General features: G+C 36.4%; 1 protein-coding gene across 1 annotated transcript in view; it reads right to left on the bottom strand.

The window, feature by feature from the left end:
- The window catches only part of LOC149793213 (uncharacterized), a 24361-nt gene continuing 3595 nt past the window's right edge, over positions 1 to 20766 (bottom strand). The window contains exons 2-10 of the mRNA XM_089967177.1: positions 18442 to 18486; positions 16842 to 16884; positions 15414 to 15670; positions 13629 to 13765; positions 10547 to 10695; positions 6123 to 6213; positions 4289 to 4502; positions 2704 to 2800; positions 1 to 1818 (exon numbers count right to left, since the gene is read on the bottom strand). Of these exons, the coding sequence (XP_089823303.1) occupies positions 1667 to 1818; positions 2704 to 2800; positions 4289 to 4502; positions 6123 to 6213; positions 10547 to 10695; positions 13629 to 13765; positions 15414 to 15670; positions 16842 to 16884; positions 18442 to 18486 (1185 nt within the window). The 3' untranslated portion in view covers positions 1 to 1666. The remainder of the gene's footprint in view (positions 1819 to 2703; positions 2801 to 4288; positions 4503 to 6122; positions 6214 to 10546; positions 10696 to 13628; positions 13766 to 15413; positions 15671 to 16841; positions 16885 to 18441; positions 18487 to 20766) is intronic.

Raw genomic sequence — 20766 nt, forward strand, 5'->3', positions numbered from 1 at the left:
TCTAGTGACCTCTCAATTTATTATTTTTCTTGGATGGTAGAGAATATTTAAAATGCAACAATATCATAGACAATGGCAGTAAATAGTAGCTCTTATTAATAACACGCGTTTTCGAACACAAGTATCAATAAGTACGGACAGCATATATGGTTACCAATTCCAGAGAAATAAAGGGCATTTAAAAATAATTGATTAAACATATCATGTCTTTAAACCTGAAATGTTATTTTTTTTTTATTTTTTTTTAAAGTCTGCTACTTTTGTGAAAGGTATAAAAAAACATACATTTGTTTGAAACAGTCCCGGAAAGGAATGTTATTATAATTAGTTATTCAAGTAAACAACAACTTCGACCGCTTTGTTAAAAAATAAGAGTATTTGTATGGGGATTTACAATTAAGTAAAACTTTGGCGATTGAAAATTTAATGACGTACGCTTGTTACATAAATAAATGTGGTACTTTACCTACCCTCTTGTAAGATCAGACCAACTGCAAACAAAACTGACCTTGATCTGCCATTGTATGATGCGTCGGGAGATCAGGGCATATGCTGTTTGTTTCCTACAGATTATTCCTAACAAACTGCATAGAACCAGATCTGCTGGCGCATTATGCTCTTGCAGATCTGAGACTGTGCAATGCACAAGACAAGACTTTATTACACTGATGTTGTTCAAGTTACAACATATGAGATATATAAGAAATAGAACATGAATATATAGCGTGTGATGAAATTAAATGATGCTTAACAGGGCTTACAATAACACAATCTCATTACTTACAAGTTTTTGTAGGAGTTGTACGTTACCTATATTAATTAATTGATTATATTTATAAACATTAGAATTGGAAGTATAATATGAGGTATACATTTTTGCCTTTCATCGCCCAAATAAGAACATGACAGAAGATAGTGATATTGGTCCCCTATTTCTTGAGAATGACAAAGTGTGCAATATCTTCCATGATAGAGAACATTGGTCCACCTACCAGTTTCAACGAGAAATCTATGATTTGCAATTCTAAAATTAATTAATTTTTTATATATATTCTTGGTAATGATAAATACGTCTTTTCTAAATCCAAACCAGTTCTAAACATTATGAAATTTGGACTTATTAATGTCAGCTGCCCAATCTTGTATTTATTGATTTATTTTATCGTTGTTCTACACTTTATTAACCGTATAACTGATACAACACTTGTATTTCTCCTTACGTAACATTATCTATGTTCATTGAACTTCAAGAAACCATTCAATTTTCACAGGAATTATCACTTAAATGTTTGTACAATACATGCAATAAGTTTTTCTTCGAACCGCTAAGCCATTAAGCCAAGCTATATCAAATTTCATTAAATCTCCACATTTCACAAGCGTATGTTAAAATTGGTACAAAAGTTTCATCGAACACCTTCATATGAAAATCAATCTAATTTTGTGTACGCTTTTGAAGTACTTTAATTATCTATTGATACTCGATTATTCAGGCTGTTGGACTCGACTTACAAGAGAATTTATACGGTAGTTTCGTGTCTGCAGGCTTCGTTGTGTGAGGATAATACAAAGAGATTAATATTTCTTTGCAATATACAAAAATTTGTGCTACGAAGGAAGGGCAACTTCGTTCATTCTGCGTGTAAGATCTGTCAAATTTCTGTCCCTAGGATGCGGCTACATATCTTCGTATGACCTTGAATGACATTGCGCCCGTGACCGTAATTTCCGTGACCAAAATGAGCAACATCATTGTAACAATGAGTATAAAGGGTACACTCTTGCTGCAGTCTGGTTCAATACTTGGACCGGGATCAGCTGCAAGTAATTTAGTAAATGCAAATATTGTATTTTTAATAATAAAAAAAATCTGCGTGTTTTTATATTGATTTTATGGCGAAACATGGAGTCAAAGTATCTAATTTCATTTTTTACCTTCCATGTTTGAATTTTGTACATTCACTTTTTGCATTAATTATTGATTGTTATTTTAAACAGTATCATTACGAACCTACCAACTGTAGAGCAATTAGAAGATGACAGCAATTACTTTGTATACTTCAAAAGAAATCAACATGATGTTAAGTCACTGTAATTGACATATTGCACTCAAAGGACAAAGCCGAATTAAATATCATGTATGACGGTAAGCTTCTGATCTTAACAGACAGCTCTCTATTTGTTTCACCGCCGAGTATTGTCATTATCATGTATAACTAATATTTATATCTCACTGAAATGCTTGACAACATTAAAATCCATCCATGTATCTGTATGTATGGTTTTTTTGTTTGTTGGGGGGTGGGGTATTTAACGAGACAGCAACACATGTACATGTAGGTTCTTTAATGTTGACATAACTGACTGATGTGCCTTGCCTAAAGACAAATAATGGTGACCGTCATGATTCATCTGAAAGTAGGATTCGATCCCCGAGCCTTTCGTTCATTAGTCGTCCACAAGAAGGATGAAGCTATTGCGGTTCTTGCCTTCATCAATTGCCTCTTACTTCATTCAGGAGAGCGCATAAGGCCGATTGTACATATCTGAGGTGTGTGTGTGTGTGTGTGTGTGTGTGAATAGGTGTCTGCATTGATAGCTGAAACATATATATTCGCAGCCAGCCATAATGACTGTCCGATAGATAGACACAGAAAGGCGATCATATAGAAAATATATAGATCGATCGATAGACAAACAAACCCTCAGAGCCTCGCCCTTGAACTACAAGGATAGTCTGCGTGTATTCAGAATCCAAGACAGTTTCATCTACATCTCGCTTCTTTCTGACAGGACAAGACTATAAATAATAATAATAATAATAATAATAATAATAATAATAATAATAATGAAGACGAAGTTGTTGTTGTTGTTGTTGATGATGATGATTATAATGATGATGATAATGATCATGATGAACATAATTCATGCAGGACAAGGAGCGCGTTGGAAGCTAATGACATTATCCTACACGGCAAATCTAAATCACTGCGCGTGAATCCATCCCACCTATAATGATACATGTTTCAAAAAACATTTTAATAGAAACAACCGCCTTGTTAAAAACCCTCTTTCCTCCGGGAATAAAAACTTCAGTTCACATATATTTCATCAACAGTTCCAACGACGATATACCAATTGATAACTTCGAGGCATGAACAGGGCCGGCGCCAGACCCTGCCAGACTATCTGGCGCCCTAGGCAAGGTTAGATTCTGGCGCCCCCCCCCCCCCCGGAAAATATCAATTTCCAAATGTATAAACAATAAAAAAAATATTAAAAATGCGCCCCCCTGAAATCAGCGCCCTAGGCGGCTGCATAGTTTGCCTATATAGTAGCGCCGGCCCTGGGCATGAATATTACTATGAACCCTTTCATCGCCATAGGCATGAGTTTTCCTCTCCTCAAGCCGCACTCACCGTCACTGACTCCAACCTTACATAAGTTGCTACTTCAATATTTGCATATGCCGGTATGTCATTTCAAGCAATGATATGCAGTACCGTGTGTACACATTCCTGGCTTCTAGCCGCCGCGAATTCAAATAAAACTCGAAACCCACAAATGAAATTTGATTTACATCACTTTCTTAGTTGAAAATTCATGCCTTAGTGATCTTCGTACTTCCAATGATAAGTATTAGAGTACTATATTACCAATCGATTCTGCAAGAATAACTCATCTTGCTTATAAGAAGTGACGAGAGAGAGAGAGAGAGAGAGAGAGAGAGAGAGAGAGAGAGAAGACAACAATATAGTGTTTTAAGCAAACAATACTAATGCTATCCAATCGGTAGTTGTATCTACGTTAAAAGTACTTTTAGATTATAATTAACTTTTATTTTAGAAAAATTGTATTTTTATTTCTTAAGACAGTCATCAAAGTATCTTTTTCTGTTTGAACCTTGAATATGCAAGATAATTTATTACAACTTTTAATACAGCAAACATTCTGTCACATATTACTTTTGGATTCAGATAGAGGAAGTTTAAATCGTATTTTCCTAGTTATATGTTGAGAAAAATCCTAGGGTGAATTTCCCTGTTAATGGATAGACTATGGTAATCTGTGATAAAAAATTAACAAATAAAGAAATAAATTTGACACACAAATACAATGCTGAATTTTTACATTTAACTGGGAAAGCGATAGTTCTAAACTAAAATTGATATCCACAAGTTCGTCATTAACAAATTATAGAATGGTAACAAAATGAAAGAAACAGAAAGATAGATACGGAGGCAGAAACAAAGATTGGAAACGGCACGGTTAGGATTTAGACACGTACTGGACTTAGGCAAATCGGATCGGAGGTCAGGAAACAGTACCCGAGTCTGGCTCTAAAGTAGATCATCCTAGTTCCAACACCATGATCCTCCTTGGAAAATGTTTGGAACTGAGGCGTTTCCAGTACCCAGTTATTTCCAGTGGAGCGTGTAGAATTATTTGAGAATGTTCCAAAGCTATTTCCCGCCAAAGTGGATCCAGCAGAGGTTGGGCAACTGCATAAAATGTTGGAAGCAAATAGAAGGTAACTGCATGCATATATTTTGTACCCACATGAATATAGCCGCGTTTAATTAAGAACTGAGGTAAAATGATTTTGTACTAGATGAATGTTTCATTTAAAGAAAATATTTTGGATTCTTTATGCGTGTGTTTGTTTGTGCGTGTGTGGGGGGGGGGAGAGCAGGTGACATAACCTTGATGAGATGTGCAGATTTTGAAAATTTAAATGTACAAACAATGATTTTAAAAACAATGACCACGACCAGCAACAAAATGTTTTTGTATATACAGATCCCATTTTTTTTGTGTTACAATGTTTACCGAAGTATATATATATGTGTGTGTGTGTGTGTTCATTCATGGGGGGGGGGGGGCTGTCAATGTGAATATTTAGGTATTGTACCTATGCAGGAACAGAAACACATAGTTTAAAAAAGAAATGCATGAACACGCGCAGTATAGCCAACACAATGGTATATATATATATATATATATATATATATATATATATATATATATATATATATATATGGCATAACGGTACCAATTGCGCAAGACCAGGTGGGCGGAGCCTAAGGTGAAGGGAAGATTGCATTCAGAAATAAAGAACAGCACTAGCTGTGATTGGTGCATTATGTAAGAGTTATACTTTCTGTTAGGCTTAAAAAAAAGTGTAGCCTCTTGGCAACATGTGAGTGTATGTTAATTTCTATTTAGGTTATATTTTGTATTTTTTATGATTTTTTTAAAATATGGTACACATGGCTGAAAATGTGCCTGTTGTGACTAGATAACTCTCACCCCTGTCTAGTTCCAGTGGAGTTATCTCTCTTAAATGCAATGGAGTACCTGGTTCTGTCATTGTCAAATTGACAATCTAACACTGCTCTCTAGGAAAGTGTGTGACATGCATGCTAAAGTAGGATAGAAAATATATTTATTTTCCCAAACATTAGCATTAAGGTCTATGGAAAAACAATTGGTACCTTGATACCATATGTGTGTGTGTGTGTGTGTGTGTGTGTGTGTGTGTGTGTGTTCATTTATGGGGGGGGGGAGCTGTGACTGTGAATATTTAGGTACAGTATCTATGCAGGAGCAGGCAAATATAGTTTAAAAAAGAAATGCACCAACACAATCGGAAATGCAAAACCAAAACTTATTTGTAACGGAAAATATCGTAGCAGTATAAAGTAAGCGATCTTGCTCGTCAAGCAAGGTTGAAACGCAATCTGGTGAACCTAGAACAATTCCAGACAGTACTGGCCCTGCCTTACGCATCGAAGTATAACATAATTATGTAAACATAAGCCAATATGATTTAGAAAAATCGATATTTTTCATTACCATATAAATTATCTGGAAAAATAGAAATGCTAGTATATTTTAATGTTATGATATTTAAATTAATTACGATACATACATTACCATACATACATACATACATACATACATACATACATACATACATACATACATACATTACCATACATACATACATACATACATACATACATGCATACATACATACATACATACATACATACATACATACATACATACATACATGCATGCATGCATGTATGGAAGTTAGAAGAAGAATTTTCACATACCCATTCTCGATTAGTTTCACCGCATCAGAAAAAGTACTAACTGAAGCTACATCCAGTTCATCAACGTAGGCGCGAATCGGGAAAATTCTTTCTGCAAAAAAGCATACTTTTAAGTATATTATGTTTTTAAAATACTTACCAGATCACTTTACTTTAGGAATATTAACTTGCTACCCATCGAATTCAGCCCTACTTAATGACGAAAATAGTCATTTCCAATTTCAAGCAGACAAAGGGCAATAACCTTTGCCGATTACCTTCCCTTGGTACCGCTAGATGTTGTCGCTAGTTTATTAGATGAGCGAGAAACTAACCAGGATGCTCGCATGACGATTGGTTGGGAGGGTTTTTAAGTAATGTGATAGGGTAAATATTTTCGAAGACGCAATTTAAAAATTGCTTACTGGTTCGAATACGATCCGTAATCACATCTCGTTAAGAGAATAAGTAATGGGAGAACGGAATGTTGAGCACCCGACCTCTACCTCGTTTATTCTTCTAGAAAAGAATATCTGGATTGCTAATGTGAATATTCCTACCTACACAATTTCAATGGCGAATTCAGCGAAAATAACAGGATGTGTTGATGGATTTATTTGGGTCTGGTGGCAGTCTGTGCTGCCGCCACCGTACCTACCAGATTCAAGGTTTGACTCTGCGACACTAAATCTCTTAGATAAAAATTCGAGAAGGTTGACTCTGCATGCCAGCCAACAGTTTATATTATATATCGGATCTAACTGTTACGCTCGAACACGAGGCTCGCAGAGATGTCTCTAATCTCGTGAGCGGTAATTATCATGAGGTAACTTTGATCTTGTGAGATTTCAGAGCACGCCGAGTGTATAACCCACATCAACAAAGAAGCAAGGGCTTCATGGGTGATTTCCTGCTTCCCGGCGTTCACCGGGAGGATGAGAAGTTTGCGAGTGCCACGAATTATCTATGTGCGTTTCAATTAATGTTGGAGAGCGCGAATATGATCTGGCATGGTTGCTGTTATTGACCTGCCTGTGGAAGAGAGGGAGCGAATGACGATTCTTTGGTTACAGAGATACGCTAATTTGTATCTGGCTACAAAGCTTAGTTGTGTCAAGAGGACCACTGAGCCATTTAATCTGAACCGCAGATAGTTCTGATGGACGGAAAGGGAATGCAGCTAGCTTACATTGCATGAGGAAGAAAAGTCTATCATGAAACATGTCTTTTATGATAATAACTTTAGCGAAGTGTGGGCTCGAATTTCTTCGAATTGAACCATGCTAAAACCAGGACAGGTTTCATTTTGGAAACAAAAGAGGTTTCGGTTGATTGAGACCAAGCTTGGCTAAAAAATCGGAAAGATCTTTATCATGCCCAATATCATATCTGCCATGATGCCTGACTGTAACCAATATCATAGAGCGGTAGCGTTTGATAGCGACGGGGGCCAACTGTTACTCTTCAATGATCCAGAGAACAAACGTCGGTCAGATGAGGAATTGTGGCACTCATAGGGACGATATTATTAGTCTGGCATCAGTCCCTGAAAATGCATCAGTTTCCCTCGTAAGCATTCAGAATTGAGGGCCTTCTTGCTCTTAAGATTTTCTACACAACCCACAATCAAATATTTAAGTTGTTTGTCTCGCAAGGCTGTCCTGATAAGAACCAAGCGTGTAAAAGAAGACTGTCCGGGCAGGGATCGAACCGTAATTGCTTCAAAAGATTCGGGTTGGTCGGGATCTACCTGATCAGATCTATTTGCTAGATCGAGTAGATCGGTGACACAGGACTTGTCCCACCTGAGAGGGGCTATCAGAATCATCTTGCAATTCTGACCTCGTAACATCTGGATTATTTTTATAACAGGACCGTGGGAGGGTAGACAAATATCCACAACCCCTCCCAAATGATCGACTGTGCATACACAGCCCAATCTACTGGGCTTGCGACTGGAAAGCCGACTGTGGATAACTTGTGCTTTCCACCTCGTCACAAAAAGTTCGATAATAGGACTCCCCCAAAGCGTACAGATCCGAGTAAAGACAGATTGGTGGAGAGACAATTCGAGTGAATGACTCGATCTTTCCTCTATATGGTGTCAACCAAGAGAATGAGTCTCTCGAGAATGTGTTGGACTTGTACGTTGTTATGGAGATTGTCGCACCAAAGTAGACTATCAAGTCAGAAAACACCGGTAGGGGGATTTGTACCCTAGTGTTTGAAGAGATAGTTCACCACCGCAGAATTGACAGTTATAATAACAATCGCTTTGCCTAGAGACGATGTTCCCAGAACTGTGTTGTCTAAAATTAGTGTGATAATCCCCGAATGTGTCAGAAAGAGGTGCGGAAGCAAAGGAAGGAAAAAGGGTTACAATTTGTCACGATGTCATACGTTTTGCCGTCATCTCCTGTACCAGACGACACATTTGTTAAAATGACAGTTGTACCGTTCTACACGGTCTTCCTCCCCTACTGATGATGCAACCGTGGCCGTTGGTTGCGCTATACGAATCCAAGCTTCCCACATACGTCTTGCAACAGAGGTGGATATGCGATCAAGGCTGAGGACGTCAACGCTTTATTTACTCGGTTTATTCCGTCGTTCATTCTCCCTAGGTGCCTTTGGATTACTACAGCCCAAGTGCCTTCCGACTGTGTTATATATGTTGCATGGCCACGACGATGCACATTTATTTACAAAACATGCAGGATCAGTGGTCATCCTTCCCTACCTTGGGCTAATGATTATCTGTATGTTGTACTTGACCAATGTCAAAACTCAAGTTAATGGTGTACCCGACCAGTGACACTTATTTCTAAACAACATTATATATAGCTAATATTTATATATGAGTAGAGATTATATATTCAGATCAGTATTAATTCATTACTTCAATTTGAATTAAAGATAAGGTTTTGATTATGACCTGTTTCCAGGACGGGAACGTCATATTAAGTTGACAGAGTATTTTCAGAAAATGGCAATTGTGACCAAGGTCAAGTTTAGGGGTATACAGTCTTATTTATCTAAGAATTATTAATTCGTGCTTTAACATCTGAATCAGAGTCAATCTAAATGTTGTGTCCAGTTTTTAATTTTGCTGAATTTATTTATTTGTTTAAATTTTTATTCACTGGAATTACAAAGTCCTCAATAATATTATCGGAATAAAAATATGAATTTGGAATTATAGTGAATTTAGACAAGGAAATTGTGTTAATATTATTGTAATACACCCAAATACTGTCAACACATGATCACATTCCAGTCCATTGATACATTACCATATTCGAGACTACATGCACATCAACACGTTCAGTATCAAAACATATCTGGAATACCACTGGGATTCAATACGAACATTATATAATTAGAATAGTGATACCTTTTTAGAACTATTTATTATTTAATTCATACAACTATAAAGTCGTTTTCAAAATTTCACTTTGTAATCTAGTGAAATTAATTATTTGTTGAATTTTACAAAACGTGTCGGTTTTCGCTCTTTTATATTGCTTAGTTTAAGACCATACATTCATAACAGGTTTTAATCTAACGAGATCCCAGTGCTGTGCTATGGTAATAATCGCATACCCATAAACAATACCAGTACAAATATAAATGAAATCATACCTCTGTATATTGATACATTATTAAGTGTATATGATATTAACTTACCGATTTATGTATAAGTCAACAATTATGCCAAACGTGTTATGTATTTTTTAAGAAGAAAAGTGCAAGAAATTTTTGGTAATGATCGTTTAAAAAGCGATCAACTATTTTCATATCAGTTGCCTAGTGTTTAGAGCGTCCGATTTAGATGCGGGAGTTCGCGGGTTCGAACCCTGGCCGAGTCGTACCAAACACTTCTAAAATGGTACTAGCAGCTGCCTAGCTAGGCGCTCCGCATTATGAGGTCAGTGTTAGGACTGGTTGTCTTAGTGTCAGGATAATGTGACTCGATGCGACATTATGCTACATGTCTGCGTAATGATGCGACAGTGCTAGACATCACTATAAACTTTAACACTGCAGGCATCGTGGCGATATGACTGACTTTTTTTTTAACCCTACGTTAGAAATCCAAACACAAACACATACATAGACACGCACACACAGACACACACACACATACACGCACATATTAGTTGTCTCGACTATAAAAGCTCCTTCAGCTGATCCACTGCAAATGAAGCCGAAGCCAATAATCATCTATGAAAACAACCACAACAATAATTGCGGCCGGAATAGTCATAATATTAGCGTTATCAGCTATAGCAGCAACAAAGACACTAGCATCAACAATAGCAACAACAACAAAACAATTGCCCCAACAACATTCAGCAACATCACTATCACCATCACAAATAAAGGATGCAGTAGTAGTATTAGTAGTCGCAGCAGCAGTAGTGGTATTTTATTGTCATACTCACCGGTAGTTACATTTCGCGTGTATGTGACTCGAAAGTAGATGATATCCCCCAAGTTTTTCGTGGTGCTGCTTGTCACAAGGACGTCACCGCTGTCATAGATCTCAAGCACCGCCGATCTCGCATTGCTGATTGTTCTGTACTGGATGTCACTGTAACATAATATTGAGAGGGCTCTGTTACTAGGGTAATCTTTAAGTTGTCTATGCCTCTATGCTTCCATTCTAAACCTATCTCTGTTTTGTCGTTTCCAAGTATAAAACCTCACATATTTCAGAATTCTTAAAGACCAATTCAGTTCTCACTTACAAAATGAAAACTGGAAACCAGATATTGACAAAGGAGACAATTTTTTAGTGTATTCAAAGCACAAAAAACGTTGAATAGTATTTTTCTACGTCTGTCCCTCACTCTGTATACTTTACCAAAATGTTGATTCTGTAAATGGATTATTTTGTTGATTGTTTTTAACGGCACTTTAATTGCCTTATTAGCTTTAATATGCCGAGGAAAGGAGAGCGAAAGTAAAATGCCTTCACAGAGACACACGGCGGCAGCCAAACCTGGGTGGCGTGCAAAGGTATCTCGCACGCATCTCATAGAGAACCAAATGAGATATCGCAGGTCCATATCTAATTTGAATTGTTTCTGTTTCTGTACAGCAAAGTTTAAATAATACACCTTTAGGTATTTAACAGGAAAAAAATGCAAAAGACATTCTAAAGGAAAAAAGATGAACAAATCATTTAATAAGCTTATTCTAAGAAATGGACAGGAATTAGTAGTTTCTATTCATACCCATGGGATTCAAAGATAAAAGATTTTGTTAGTGTGTAAAGGAGCAAATCATTGTATCAGTTTAACATTCTTGTTTCTCATAGTATATAGGTCATGTGCAGCAAGGTTTCTATCCCCATTTATAGAAAATTCCCCAAACTCGATTCGCTAATCATCCATATAGATCGTTCCATTACACCAAGTCTCTGACGGGTAATATTGAATTCGCCAAATACTATGGAAGACATCAGAGCGCACAATTTCTTCGACTTTAAATAGGATGGTTGTAATAAATCAGAAGCTTTATACGTGATGCACAACATAACCATCTTTGTTTAAAATATTATTTTTGGACATGACCAGCATTGGCTCCAAGCCGCGGCTAGACGACCTGAGCTTGCTCACCAGCAGCTTCATTAGAACTTGATAGCCGGCGGACCGATATAGTTCGTCTGCTCTTTAAAGGTGATCTCTGTAAAATTTTAAATGATACATATCTAATGGAGACAGAAAGATCACTTAAACTATATAGGCTCTTGTACGTTTTCCTGCGTTTCACTTATTTGAGTATTGTTACGTATATCTATATTGTGTGTTTACTTTTTGTCTGTGATTGAGGCTTGAGAAGTTTTTGTCGACCTGACCTTTGTCACCTCAGTTGCAGTTGAATTTATTTCATGGTCATTAAAATGTATAGGCGATTGGAGAGAATGGAATGTTTGTGATAACCTAACATATAGCAATTCATTAAATGTTTGAAATTGTGTATATATCTTTTACTCTGACTGCAAAAGGGCGTCAAACTGAGCGAAACATCACACGGGGATTGTTTTATCTTTCGCAAAACTAATTTCTATGACTGAAAGGTATTATAGTTTCTCTTAGTCGCTCAAAGTCACAAAATACTCACTTTCATTGCTGGAAGTATAGCAAATATAGGCACAAATATCAAGAGTCGCATGGCATGATGGGGAATCTTTAATTGTTATATGTACAAAATATATGGATATCATTTTACATGCGAATATATATGTATTGAAAATTTATATGAAATTCTTCACCAATAATTTTATTTATTTCAAACTTAATTATATAACAAATAATGATATGTTTTGAATGAATTTTGTTATAACAAAAGTATTGAAATCACATTGGTTTTCCGTAACAACAAACCTGCGCAGTCATTTTAAGGTAGGTCGTATAATGCTAAAGACCTCCAACGATCTATTCGTTTCCTGTTTTATATTTGTCACGGCACTGTTATTGGAATCATTAAAACTATATAAAAATGTTTTAATTGTTTTTCTTTCAAGGTGGCTAATATCAGACAAAATGTCGTAGTCATGTCAGTTAAGGTCAATTTCCTCGCATACTGCCTGCCACCTACATTAACAAACTAGGGTCATAATGATTACGTCATATTGTAATTAAGGATCACGTCATTAAACCTGCGTGTCAAACGTTGATACGAAGAAAACGCAGTAATAATGAAACTCATGAGATCATCAACATCTACTCGTTACGTTGTATGTTCCTTATACAGATAGTGGGCAGATTTCATGTCAGACAGTGGATGCTAAACATAAAGTAAATATATCCGTTTATAATCAAAATTGTTGGTCATATTTATTGCCTGCATTGAATGAAAGCCCTTTTCCGAAGTAATGCAATTTTTACCGTCATGAATTTACCTTTATCAAACGTTTCGTGTTGCCACATGTTTTCTTTGTGGCGTCTTCGTAGCCACTGCATGAAATCAGTCCAAAAGACATTGGTCTGTATGTTTGAACTGCACATATCACGTGACTATAGTGCGTTCGATATCCGCATAGTCTTTCTCCCGCGATGAAATCATTTATAACATTTAAACTGAGTAATAAAGAACTAACTTCTAGTTTATTGGTTACCTCGTTCCATTTTTCTTACCTTCTTTAGTAAAGTCATGATAATTATTTAAGTAATGACTTGTACTGTTCAATTTAATACGACAAAAACAGCGTTATTCAGTCTCTACAACCTAGAAGTTAAATTATCAATCAGCCGCCATTTTGTGGCTGTGTCACGCTCAACTTTTAATTCCCATTTGCTTTTTAACAAATTCAATAAGCCGACAAGTCCTAACACCAACCTCTTAATGCTTAGCACTAAGCGAGGCAGCTATTAGTACCATTTTTATAGGTCTTTGGTATGACTCGGCCCGGGATCGAACCCACGACTTCCCAATCAGAAGCGGACGCTCTAACCACTACGCCACCGGAGTTGTACAAGTAAATGACGGAAAGGGGAACAAGAAATAACGGCTATTTACCTGACTTGTACAGAAGTGTCAACAATATGTTCAAGAGCTGCCGTGATATCGCATTGACACAAGTAGAACTTGTCTACATCACTGTCTGTATTCGCTATTGCCTTAGACCGGAAAACCGCTTTGACGATGTTTCCTTCCTGTAAAAGCAGTTACACTAAATTACGTTGAACATTTATTTTGATGCAGATTATTCATATTTAGTCCTATTATGGCTATGAAACCAAATATGATACACAAACGTGATGCACAACAAAATGCATACCACCTTTCTTTACTCACTGTAAGCTATCGCTACCTTCATGATCGTCGGCCTTTTGCGTGAAGTCGTGAAAGAAACTCCCGATGTAATTAGTCGCAGTTGGGAACTATATTCTTAACTAAATTCGTTTACCTGGAACAATATGGTGGCAGGAGGTAACACGTTCACAATTGGAACCATCTATTCCTTTGCTGACGTAACATATGTGGTGTACTTCGCCAGAAACGAATCAAAAAGAAACATAAAATTGGATGCATATTCACTCAACTACTTCCGAGTTTATTTCAGGACCTGACGGAAATGTCCGAGATATGTTCCGATCGCCAATGGGCGCGACTTAGCGAATATTGATAGAGTATCAACCAGATGTTTCATTGTCATGGTACAGGAAACAATAACTCGCACGGTACAGCATCCAAATAAACAGCCCATTCCACTTATATTGTCGATTAGATGATGAAAAGTCAAATCATATTGCAGTAACACATTTTTTTTAGAAACACGAGTAATACAATATAACAAAACCATAAAATCCCAAATAACAAAAAGTTTGTGTATGGTAAAAAAAACAAACAAAAGAACAAGACATTAATGAAGTCAGAGGACCAGACAAACTTCACACCTTGTCTTACAAAGTGACGTAACTTGCTTCTTATGCTGACATCTTGTGATGGATGATGAAGATGGTGTACACGTATAGAAACACACACAAATAAGCACACACAAATACACGCGCTCGTTTAAAACTACAAAGAAACACATGATAAATCATGTTTGTAGCCATATAATTTCATAAGAATATAAATATATAATATAAATATGTAACTAACTCGAATAATGTAATGTTCTTACTCACTCGTATTCTGTCAAACCATATAAGCGTCCCCGCATATATTATCACTCAAGAACATTTGAAAATTTCTTCGTTACAAATTTTAAGACGCTCACGCTGTTGCAAACAGGTTCACCAATTGTTTTATCTACATATGTGAAAGTTCATGCACATTCAAATACCTTTTAATTCCCCTATCACTTATTTTCGACATAAATTAAATTGGCGACATTTTATAAATATAGAGGAATATATAATCGGATAAAACCAGTACTTGCATACTAATAATATAATTTCATTTATTCTATTTTAATTTTCTCAGGGCATTTCCCGATCCAACGAACAATACTCAGTGCGGTAAAGTAGGCCCAAAAGCGCCCTGGGCATAAACCACAGAGGCGTCAGTAGTTATCGTGCCAGATTTGAGAAAGAAAGAAGGATGTTGGTTTGAATACTATCAGCAGGTCAGCCTTTAGCAGTTGCCTCGGTACAAAATTAATTACGTCAACTGATGCGATACTAGTGAAAAATATCAGAATCTAGAATGGTCGTCAGCATGGAATTCTGAATTCCCGGCATGTTATTCAAAATAGTTCCACACTCTCATTATTCAGGAAGCTGGATAAGAGGGGAAATGTATACATTAAAACCTTTTTTTTGGGGAACTAAATGTAAGTAAGTCACGTTCACATACCTTAACCATTCCGCATGGCAATGCACTAGACGGGTTAAAGAATATATTATGGTCAACGGGATCAGTAGTTTTGTTGATGGAATCGTCACCTTTGGTACACTCCGGTGAAATCTGTTCATCAGTAGCTCTGTCGAAACTCGACGACTTTGATGCATTATACATTTTTATGACCGCCACTGTGTCGTCATTCTTCAGGAGTCTAAATTTGAAGATAATCTGGCTTGCATCTGATGAGTTCACCTCACAGTGGTAAGAAGCTAGAAAAATAGAGGCGAAAGGCAAAATAATTAACGGTTGTAAAATATCGAAATGTTCTAAGAATTACGTAGCGTTTCGTTCATTTACACATTTAATTTTAGCTGAAAAAAGAACAAGAATGCGAGTACAGTACGATAGAAATACCCTAACATACTTCGAAGCTGAAATAATTGAGGAGGAAACGGTAGGTTTGCGAGTTCCAACCAGTGCCAAAGCTCATTAATAAAACAACTTTTCAAATGCAAATGAGGTTCCATCATCAATATAACTGACGGTTGTTAATTTTAATTGTGTATGAGCTTATGTACGTCGTTTTGTTAGGCAGTGTTCATCCTCATATGTAACTAGAAATACATACTTCTTACATGGTATGCAATTATATGCAAACTATATGCAAGTATGAGGTGGTGGACTTTGGAACAATATCATTGTGTTTTATTAAGAGAGAGAACGGCCTGGTTACGTTTTCGTTATTGAGACAGAAAAGGGCGTATTTACGCTTTTTTTTTTTTCAGAGAAAAGGGCGTGTTTACGCTTTTGTGCAACTAAGCGGATTCACATTGGCAGGGATATCGATTCCAGTTGAAATCTAGGAACATTGAAGAGTATTTGAATCTTACTGCTATGGACACTGAAATCTTTTCTCAAAATATTATGTACAAAAACAATTTTTGCGGTAGTACACTCTAAACTGCATACATTGACCTGCCACCTATCCAGTTTACTCGATGTTATCCCGAACGTTTATAAAAAAATCCGAAAAATCCGATTTTCTGATTTTTTGTATAAAAATTACGATATTTGAAAACGCGCCCAAAACCAAACACATTGATTCGCGATGGCTGCGTCTTCTTCAAAGAGAGCGAACGTGATGCCGAAATTGCGCGAGAAATACACTACAGTCATATATTGAAAATCGTAGTGTGTTAACTGAATTAACACTAAATGTCTGCATACAAGATAAGAATGAAAAATTGATAGATTTTCAAGGTATGACTGTTAGGTTTTTCATATTAAGAAAATAGCATAATACTGGGGAATTCCTTTATAAACTTTTTGTAAATATATGTTCCAAAGGGGGATCCTGTTTTTGTTTCTCCCAATCCCGATTTTTCTTCCTTTGTCATCCTGATTTTCATTCCACTCAAAGCGGCATGTCTGCATACATACCGTCTTGGGCGATTGCATATACATCGATGCTGTACAGCGTTACCTGAAATTATTATGAAATTTTTACAAATGAAATAATATTGAAAACAAACTTCATTGCAGTAGAGCTGTCATTAATCACTGTTGTGTGTTTGTTTCCTTAATTGAAAAGCAACTGATCTGTCCAAATTACGAAGATACACCAAGAAAAGAATGAGAAATGATTTCCTACGGATTGACTAATCAAGTTGATGTCAATTAAAATAGGACATACGATAAATATATTGATTTGCATATACTAGGTTAAATTCGTGGAGCTTTTACATGCGTTGAAAGACAAGTACTATGCAATATAGATTTACTTTATATGTCCTACCTTATATACATATACGTGACTACCTTTCGTTCTATCGGGTCAATTGTTATAACCTGATTATCTTTTCAATACTTTTTTCGAAGAGTTACAAAAGATTTCCAATTTAGGCACATCCTATCGCCAGTATACCTGTAATGTTAATGCATTGTTGCACGAATGGATGTCTTACACTTATCAATTAGACCACTGTTACTTATTTTTAATTATAGTCGATACTTAAGGTATCGAACCTGAATTTACACTTATTGTTGAAGTATGATGAAAGAAGTGACGTAGCTTGTGAATTACGGTGATGAAGGTTTTAGCACCAAAGGTAGCTAGCGTGGTTTACCTTTCCTTCCAAATGATCATTCATGATCAGTTACCTAGTTCTGCAATTGCTAGCTCTACCTGGTACCTATTTTGCACATAAAGTTCGATATTATCATGGAACTATGACTGCATTATGATGCTGATACAATGTTGAATATGGTTAAAACATTCGCAATGTGACTCAGTTATGATATAATGTTTTATACACAACGATGGCACAATATAATCGTCATTGTTAATGTCTAAAGGCCATTGACTTATTTTGTGGTCTGTTTCTGAGGTGTTAGTTACAATATCGAATGAGGGATGACTCCCAAACACCAGCACGACTCAGACAACGTGTTTGTATGTTTGCCAAATCATCCTATTTTTAAGACTTTAGTGAGATGGTATGGTTAATTTACAGAAAGATACGTTGAAGGGATATTTATATACATTTAAAAGTAAATGCGACTAAATTACACACATTTTCAAGCTATACAAAATCGCATTCCATAGCTACAGCATCATTATCTTATTAGACTCAAGTCTCCACATTAGCACGTCATTGCGTTATTGAATTTAATTGTATTCTTGAAAGAACAACGCGTAGAATATTGTATAAAAATATACTTAATCATTATGACTTTCACTTTTCATAGACATGGCTCTAAAATGTGAATGATCAACAATACTTTGTCGGAAGTTATTCAAAATTCTACAAATACATTGAAGATTTTAACAAATATTGCAAAGAAAAAACAAATACACATATATTAAAATAGTAACATTTTTACCCCAAAAAATATCCATAATGCAATTCGAAAACAAACTAATCATTGAAATTAATTACTTGCTACCGATACAGAACAATTAAACAGATTATTACGACATTAAAATTATGTACGATTGTTGTGAATGTTGATAGGTAGTTACTGTAATAATTATACTTGCCAAAAGCAGCACTGAAACGAAATGCAGCCCGCGCATATCATGTTTCTGAAATTGAGTAAAACATGAATATTTTATCCCATATGCATACGAGGGGAGGGGATAACGGAAAGCAGAAAGGATTGCGATGAAATTGTGTACCATATTAAATTCTGTTAGAAAATGGGTACATTGTTAATAATTTTATCGTTATTTTCATACGTCGTTAAGGATTAATGAGTTGAAATTCATCATTGATATTTTGACCAAGAATCTACAATACACAGCTGCAAGAATGTTTATATATGTTTATTATTGCGTCTTGGGCGGCTCACAGTTTGATATACGAAATTTATTATTTTATACCAACACCCTAATATTCGAGGATTTGCTATTATATGTGGGAGTGTAATGATTTTACTTGGAACAACACATGAATTCGATCTTTGATGTTTTCAGTTACTCTTGAGTATAGTATGATCGCTGCTTATATGTTTCAGTTTTTGTTTTAATCTTGATGGAAACAACTAACAGTACATGTAAATGATCTTAAATTTTTCTGATAAAAACAGCATGGGAGATTCGACATGACATATTGAATTAAGTGTGTGATACACTTTCGTGCAAGTCGAACTTGAAATTTCCTCCTTATTAACAGTTTGTTGCGTCATTGTTCACGATACATGTAACCGCAAGAAGGTGCTGTAACAAAGCTGATCTTCGTGCTTCTTTTTTAAATCTTCCATTTCCTAACTCTTGATATTTCTTGACATACGTGTTTTATGGCTAATACTTGTATTAAATGAAATATTCTTTACACACAAGTATCGTATATTTAGTTACATATTCCATATAGCTTGAAATTTACATAGGTTGTTGTTGTTGTTGTAGGGTTTAACGCCATTTTTCAGCACAAAATAGGCTATACATGGCGGCCAGTAGTAATGGCGGAGGAAGAACCCGGGAAAACACCGACCCACGAGAAACTACTGGCAAGCTTTCTCACATACCCACAATAACCGAATCCGAGACTCGAACCCATGCAGACAGAGGTGAGCTGGTAGTGATCCGTAACGGAGAGCGCTTTAGATCAATCGGCCACTCGGGGCCCCTAAATTTACATAGGTAGTTAGGTAGGTAGCTAAACGGATAAACTAATATAACACACTCACGCAAGCACACATGCACATACATACATATATAAGCAAGCACGTACGGACGCACACACATACATGCATACATACATACATACTACATGCATGCATACATACATACATACATACATACATACATACACAATGTGGCCGAGTGGTCTAAAGCGCTCTTCGTTACGGATCACTGCCATCTCACCTCTGTCTGCGGCGGTTCGAGTCTAAGATTCAGCCAATGTGGGCATGTGAGAAAGCTTGCCAGTAGCTTCTCGTGGGTCGGTGGTTCTTTCCGGGGTTTTCCGGGTTCTTCCTCCACCATTAATACTGGCCGCCATGTATAGCCCATCGTGCTGAAAAATGGCGTTAAACCCCACAACAACAATAACAACAATGTGGACTTTGTACAGCGCATGATCTTTAGGTCTAAGTACTTTTCAATATTATATAACACATAAAAACCGATGCATCGAAAAGACTACAGTAACAAACACCATTAATTTACAAAACAGAAATATGCTGACAATCATTAAGATGGCAAACATTATTTGTTGTTGTTGTTGTAGGGTTTAACGCCATTTTTCAGCACACGATAAGCTATAAATGGCGGCCATTATTAATGGTGGAGGAAGAACCCGGAAAAAACCCGGAAAGAACCACCGACCCACGAGAAGCTACTGGCAAGCTTTCTCACATACCCACATTAGCCGAATCCGAGACTCGAACCCACGCAGACAGAGGTGAGATCAAACATTATTTAGCTTTAAATCTGTTCTTGAAGTCGAAATAGGTGCGTTTTAATTGTGTCCTTTAATGAGATCACATTGCCATTGTGTCTAAAATATATGTGCAGTTCGTTCCACATAGCTGGGGCCTGATACGGAAAAGAGAGTTGGACGTATGACTTCGATTTAATAGCAGGAAGAATATGAATGCGTATGTCGGAAGAGGATTTTCTTGATGAGATTTGCATACGCACGAGGTCTAAGAGGTATATGAAATGGAGCCAGTCAACGGTATGTAACATATTGAAAAGATTTCGTGTTTCATTCTGGATCAAACGGTAGGCAGTGAAGGTCACAGATCATGGGAGATATGTCCACAGTTATTAGTACTCTAAACAGCCGTGTTACATACATACATACATACATGCATACATGCATACATACATACATACATACATACATACACACATACATAC

The sequence above is a fragment of the Sinohyriopsis cumingii genome, chromosome 8 (genome assembly GCF_028554795.1).
Source record: "Sinohyriopsis cumingii isolate HCF-2022 chromosome 8, ASM2855479v2, whole genome shotgun sequence".
Lineage (NCBI taxonomy): Eukaryota > Metazoa > Mollusca > Bivalvia > Unionida > Unionidae > Sinohyriopsis > Sinohyriopsis cumingii.